General features: G+C 38.4%; 1 protein-coding gene across 2 annotated transcripts in view; it reads left to right on the forward strand.

Moving 5' to 3' along the window:
• Positions 1-3,696, forward strand: part of RICTOR (RPTOR independent companion of MTOR complex 2) — an 86,627-nt gene extending 82,931 nt beyond the window's left edge. For both annotated transcript variants that reach the window (XM_080362156.1, XM_080362157.1), the window contains one exon: positions 30-3,696. In XM_080362156.1, the coding sequence (XP_080218282.1) occupies positions 30-104 (75 nt within the window). In that variant the 3' untranslated portion in view covers positions 105-3,696. The remainder of the gene's footprint in view (positions 1-29) is intronic.
• The last annotated feature ends 3,706 nt before the right edge of the window (positions 3,697-7,402 follow it).

Consider the following 7,402-nt stretch of genomic DNA (forward strand, 5'->3'; position numbering starts at 1 on the left):
TTAATACTTCATCTGTCTTTTTCTTTTAGATGCATGAAGAAGCAGAGGCTATTTTAGCAACACCCACAAAACAGCCAGTAATCGATACATCAGCTGAATCCTGACCTCTGTCTTGTGCCGTGTGTTGCATATAGACTTTCTGAAATCTTCAGACAACCTCTGACTGGATAAAAAGCTTGGAGCATCATCTTCCAGACCATTCCAGAAGCTACTGGTACCTGAAGACTGAACCGAAACTTTTTCTTCCTCAACCAATTACTACCCTTGTCTTTTGAGCTCTTTGGGGATTTATTAAACAGTACCATAGTTTTAATAATAGTAATTACCAGTATATGCAAGAGCCGAGCACTGAACACCTCCACAAGTTTTCATTTCATTTTCTACCATAAATTAAAAAAAACAGGACAATGTGCAGAGACATCTTCTTTGATTGACTTCCAACTCTGTTGCAGAGAAGCAGAACGATACCTTGTTTTTTAACCCCTGGATACCAAGAATAGGGGAGATGAGGGTGCGTTCTGTTGACAGCAATGGGGAGCCGCGCTGTAATTGCGGACACCAAGGGGATTAATGTCAGCCCTTCTCTGTTGGGTTTTGTACTGTTTATAACACTACTTGGGGGTTTGTAACTTCAGACAGAAAGAAAAGCCTCTGTCAATCTGAGGTTTCCTTTAAGTTATTTTAGTATTGCTATAGTTGTAAGTCATTTTATTAGCAGTCTCTCCAATTTCATTACATTTATGTACATGTATCTTACCTGAAGCAGTTAAGGATTTTCACTACAGTTTGATTTTAAAAATAACAAATCATTTAAACTTAAACTGTTGAAATCAGATAGTTTTCCCTGAATTATATGCATGTGTTTGCAGTTTCTACACTCATGCTCATATTACAAGTGTTGGTCTTACTCTTAACTAAAATCCTTTAAAAAGCATGATTTGTATCAGATAAATGAATATTGTATAAACTAAGGACATTTAATCATTGCAGCTTTTGTGAGAAGACATAATATGAGTGTTTTCCAAGTTCCATAGAAACAGCCTTTTATAAAAACAAAGGTTTATTTGAATTTTCAATGGATGAGTGATGAAGCATCATAGTACTAATATTTGTAGTGAAAAGCCTTAAGTACCAAATTTTGGAGCAGCAGTACTTATAATTTTATATTGGTGTTTAAGACTTGTTGCAAAAGTTAAATGATACAGTGACTGTTAATGACTGAAATAGTTGCTTCTATCACGTTACTAGTGAGGTTTTGAAATTAATGAGTGCAAGCTTAAAAAAAAAAAAAAAAAAGGCAAGAATCCCTGTCACTTTCATAATGGAGCTAAAGATTCAGAAGCCTTTATACAAAGGTAATATAAATATATGCAAATGTGTATATACAGTAGCATGGCCACCTTTGTTAGAATGCCTGTAATAGAAGGGGTTACCCTTTGATTTTGATATAGGTGAATAATTCAGCTGGACTGTACTAAGTAGAACGTATTTTTATCCATTCACTTCTACCATTTTTTATAATTGTGAGATTAATACTTAAGTGAAGATAAGTGAAATTTATCCTTATGCTCGTAATTCTGTTCATACTAGCTACGCTACTGGGGATTTCAATAAGTAGTCCTGTGAACAGTAAAACACGATTCCTAGTGAAATGTAGAATTTATTTGTTCTTATTGGAAGTTTAATCTTGCCACATAAGCACTGCTTCGCAGCTATCACTTCACTGAGTTCTTACGTGCACTGCATACCACCAGGTTCTGGTAAAGCAGATTGTAAGTTGCTGCTCGTAGTCAAATTTTAGTTCCCAAGATTATCTTTTTGTGAGTTCCCACTGAAAGAAGGAGCAAAAAGAAACTGATTCAACTCTTCTATGGGCAGTGACACAAGTAATATATCTCTGTGTTGAGGCATATTTGAAATGCTCTGAAAACATACCACACCAATAACTATTGGACTTCTCTGGTCATAAGAAATAAATGTTCTCTAAACCAAAATGTCAATCACAGTAGACCAAATAGTGGTATAAACTCCAAAGGAAATAATGTAGTTTGCCCAAAAATGGGGATAGCATATCTTATACAGTAGTTTCAAACACTACCTCAGTTAGGCTGGAGTATAAGAGATTTGTTTGAATAACTAGATGGGGTTATATCAAACAACTCCATGTTATTTTCTGCAGTTAAAGCAAAATAAACAAGTTTTTTCACCTGTATTTAAAAAAACCCCTTTGTTTATTTGTTACCTGCTTAACCGATAGCACTTAATGTAGAAAGAACCATAGGAAGGCCTCTGATTATAAAAGGGTAAGCAAAAGCAGTGTCAATATACTTTTGAAAGAATCGCCATCCTGAAATGCTTATGTGTTCTGAAGCACTCGCTTGTATGGGGATCCGTGGCAGCAGAAACTTTGATGTACAAATTATAGCTGCAAATTCAGTTACAAAACATTTTTCTTTTGAAAGTGTATGAGTGTCAGTAGATTTCAACAAGTATGCATCAAGGATGTAAAGTCTGTACTGTACATAACATACAACATTTCTAGAATTAATTTACATATTTACACATTAAGCTCACATGACTTTCATTTTAATTGACAAATGAAGGGATGCTGTTATTGAAGGAAGTTGATATTGGCCTAGTTATAAACTGTGAATGTCTAATTCTATAGATTTCTTTTTGAAAAGATCCCTTTCAAGGTTCTTGTTTTGGAGTTTTGTTGGCTTCAGGATAAGACTTCAAAAGAAAACAGTAGTAAATAAAAATTGTGTTTATATTAACCTGAATAAAGATTCTTTCCACTTTAGCTAGAAGGGTTTGCAAGGGAAGCTGACAGACCACCTGCTTTGTATTTTTCCAGTCCAAATGATTGGTGATACTATCAAATAAATGGTAAAGCTAAATGACAAAGCATACAGCGTTCGCTTACACTCTATACAAATACACTGTGGTTGCTGTGGCAAAGAAAACTCCTGAGTGATTCAGTGTGCTTACACAAAATACGCAGCTGTGAGGCGAGAGCCATTGTGGGAAGGAGAGGCTGGCTGTGAAACCAACTGCATTTAGTCTAGTAGGGCGTCTGTTTGGTGTTCTTAGGCTGCTTTCACAGTTGGTGGAATGGCAGAGCCCATTCCAAAGGGTAGAGAGCCAGCCAGAGGGCTCCTGGTGACTTCCCTAGGGCCCTGTGTTTCTCCATGGAGTGGGGAGGAGGAGGACAAAGCTGGGAGCTGCCAGTGTCCTGGAGAGAGGAGCCTTTTCAGCTGCCTGAGATCAGAGGTGCTGAATGCTCCCAGCTCTCTTGGACATGGCTTGGAGCTGGAGGTGATGAGGCTCTGAGATGCCTAATTTGAATGTTGGGCCCTTGACACGTTGTGCTTAAAACAGTCACTTTTCCTTGTCTGACAGTTCTTATTTGACCTGACATATGTACCCTAAATGCACTCTCATTAGGTTTTATTGTGTTTTCCCAAGACACAATGAAGTCTCAAAGTATGTGGTCATTTAGGGCACAGTGCCTTGCCACACAGAGGTAAGATGCCCTTATAAATATTTCTAAAAAGGCAGCAGTGAGAATCTCACTCCTCTTTTTGTCATTTTATTTTGAAAACTATGTAGTGGACTTGAACAAGTGAGTTGTAATTTGCAGTGAGAGACTGAAAAAACCTACAGCACCTTTACCAGGTGCCCGAAGAGGAAGGTAGCTATTCAAGAAATGGGTAAAAATTGAAGCCTAGTGAGAGATGAAAGAATTGTTGCCTCTTCTCAGTCTGTGTCCTGGTCTTGGTATTCGGCTTTTTGGACAGCTGGAAGCTGGTGTAACCTTGTAAGTGAAGGAGAGCTCAGGCTGAGCAGTCACAGTGGAGGAATTCCTGCCAGGCTCTGGAGCATCTCTGAGGTCTCTGTTCACCTCCTGGCAGGGCTTGTGCACAAGTTCTCTTGCTCAGAGCTTCCCTGGAGCAAGCTGAAAGCAAGTCCCATTAACACTTCTAGTCTCGTGTGCCTATTAGAGGCATACTAGCTGAGAGTAAAATCTAAAAACTGTAAAAGACCTTTGGGAACGTGCTACAAGCCCCCAGCTCCTTGGTTGCTGTGTAACTCTTGATTGTTGTTCCCTGGATAGTTTTGCATTCAACAGATTTGTATGTTCGGTAAAGTATGTGGATTTTCTTTAGACTGTTTTTCTAACAGATGGGCAATAATGCCACAGCATGCAGAAATTGCACATTTTGCTTGAGTTGCTTTGTGCACTATTTTATTTGAGACATGTAATTTATGCCAAAAAGTGTAACATGCCAGTTTGTCCCTGCATAGAGTGTTTTAGCACAAGATGCAATGTCTTAGGGGGAAAAGGGCATACATTTTGTAGATTCTATTGAAAAATTGTTCCAATTCTGGGCTGTCAGCATCCCTAAAACTGCATTACAAGAGATTATCAAAATTAATCATTCTGAGGAGGGAGGGGATCAAGGAAAAATCTCAAGACTTATTCTCCATGTCCCATGTGGTCTTTTTTTATTTAGTAATACGCTGCTACATATTTGGAGGTTCTAGTGTTTGTAGGTCACTGAACAGACATTGAAATCTGATTTATATTGTATACCTGTAACATAAAAAGAAAAAGTATTTATATATTTTCCGTAAGAATATTGCATTGAGCTGTTTATAATTTAAACAGAGGCTTGTCCCAGAATGGTATTGCCCACCTCAATTTTTTTCGTGTGTATGTTTCTTTTTTTTCTTCTTTCCTTTTCTTTTCTTCTTCTTTCATTCTTTTTTTTTTTTTTTTCTTTTTATGGTATAGTATGTACCATTCCTGTCAATGGGCATTAAAAGCCTCCTGAAGCATAATCTTATCGAAGGGATGCATTGTTAATAAAATGTACTTAAACTTCTTATAGTTGTTCTGGTCTCATATGTACCCCTTAGCACTAGAAATGGGTTGGAATTTTATTTATATCAGTAAGTTACTAGTTAAATAGAACAACCTGAAGCCTCCCAAATCAACATTTGTCAAAATTATAGTTTACATGCTTTGTAAGGTGTCTTATGTAATAGAAGGGGACTCTAGTAGTTTGTACACCATTTTTATTTTAAAATTTCAGCATATTGATACTGAGAATCATTTTCCAGTATGTGGTGGCTTACGTATTAGCACTTCAGCAACAGCTGTGAAAGTTGAATTAGAAACAACAGCCAGAAGTTTGCCGTTTTGAACTCATTCAACCATTAATGCAAGACAGATGTCTTAAAAATATAAAAATTATACATACTGCTTCACCTATGCAAAAATACTTTTCTAATCTTTATTTCTAGTTGTAGTGCCTGGGCTGTACACTTTGGCACGAAAATATTATCCTGTTTGAAAATCCTGTTGTTGTGTTTTTAAGCAGAGGTGGTTTCACGGAACAGGTGCCATCAAGGCCAGCAAGCAGAAAGGTTTGTGGATGGAGAGGACCCAACTTCTCATCCCCTCTCCAAGGCACCTGGGACCTGCTGAAGTGTTGCCTCACTTCCAGATGAAGAAGTTTCATCAGTGCATGATCTCCCCAGGAAAGACCAAGGGAGGATGTCCCAACAGGCCACTGTGTCTCACTGCACCATCAGGATGCCCCCCAGCCAACACACCCCTGTTCTTAGGCTGAATTACAGTGGCCAAGCCCCGGTGACAGCAGCTTTCTCAAAAGTGGGAATTTGTTACAGCCACCCCCTCTGGCATAAGGAACTGCAGCGTGTTGAAACTTACAATGTTTTGTGGGACTTTTTTGTCTGACTTTTGTATCAGAATTCCTTAGATGCGTAACTCTTGATTTAGGATACTTTTTAAAAATTTTTAACTAGACCTTTTTTTGAAATGCACAGCTAGGTAGTTTTATTTCAGTAATGGCAAAACAGCTTTCTTTTGTTTATTAGCTTTTTTTCCCAGCAGTAATGCTTTTAAACTACGCAAGTTCATATGACGTGATGAAACACTTGGAGAAGGAAATGTTCTAAGCTGTAAAGATAACTGGTATCAAACTTCCGAATTCACTGTAACTCGAAGAATAATGTAAAGGGAGGAAAAATCTCTGGGATGTCTTCATCGAATAGGAGCAGCCTCCTCTCTGACTTCCCTACTCTCCGTCAAACTGCGGTACAGCTACATGTGAGCAGCCGTGTTTCGTTACTCTGCTGGCTGAAAGGAAAGACAGCAACTGGATTTTTTTTTTCCTACTTAAGTAAACTTGTGTGCAACCTACACATGAACACAGCACAGTGTGTGTTGACTGGATGCCATCCAGTTAGCCATCTGTGTGCTTGTAGCTTTGTACCTCTCCTTCACCTGCCTCAAGACTTCTCCGTGTTTGCAGCCAACGCTTGTTGGCTTGTTCTCCATGTTTGCAGCCAACACTTCTCAGCCAAAGTCTACATACATAAGGTGTTGGTTTTCCTGTTGTAACACAGCTCATGGACATTACAACAATATCTACAAGCAACAGTATAAAACCTAGATGTGGTTCAGTATCAAAACTCATTTCTGCCTGCAACTGCTTAGTTTTTAGGAAGTGTGATTAGCTAGTTAAATGAAACAAGAGTAAAACAAATGAGCTGAAGATCAAATTGTAAAAAAACACTTGATTTTTTTTCCTTTTGAGAACTGATTATTCGGTGCCCTAAGTTCAATGCTTCAATTTGTGAAAGGTTCCAGACAGCAGCATAATTTGGCGAAACTAAAGGGTTCCTTTTGCACCAAGGAGGTTAATTTGAGACTTTCAGATACAATTCCAACTATTCTGCTCCATTACAAAAGTACATTTTTTAAAAATCAAAATGGAAGACCAAATTCATAGCTACCTACCATAGGGACTCTGAGTGTTACAATAAAAATCTATGTTACTCATCTTTCTGCAAATATTGCAAGACAAAAAGTATGGTTGCAAGAGGAATGTCTTGGCTGAGTTTTGAAATCACAGCAATGCCTTTCATCACTAGCTGAAGGAAGTTTGTGTGATTTGTTTGGGTTCTTTTATAATACATGCACAAGTTGTGTTGGAAGATCTAGCTGCTACGCAGCCTGAATATGATGTTCTTCACAAATGTGTCCAATTACCGAGCCTGCCTAAGTGGTTGTTCAGGGCTTGCTACACAAGCGCAAGGGTTAATGCCAGATGTTAAGTTCATGTACACAAGCGGAGAGATGGTGCCATGGTAACACCTCTGCAAACAGCTGTGCTGCTGGAAAAACAGTTATTTTCCACTTGACTCCCTACATTTCTTGGTTTAGTTAAGATGATTTTGTTTAGGATTCCAAAGGGTCATTCTTCCAGGCAGAGAAGGCAGAAGTGCAAGGAACCCCAGTTACCAGAAATGGGAGTGGCAGCCCAGTAACAATGTCCTGAACTATAAAGATCTGTTTCCTATGGTCATT

Source organism: Nesoenas mayeri, assembly GCF_963082525.1.
Source record: "Nesoenas mayeri genome assembly, chromosome: Z".
In the NCBI taxonomy this organism is placed as follows: Eukaryota; Metazoa; Chordata; class Aves; order Columbiformes; family Columbidae; genus Nesoenas; species Nesoenas mayeri.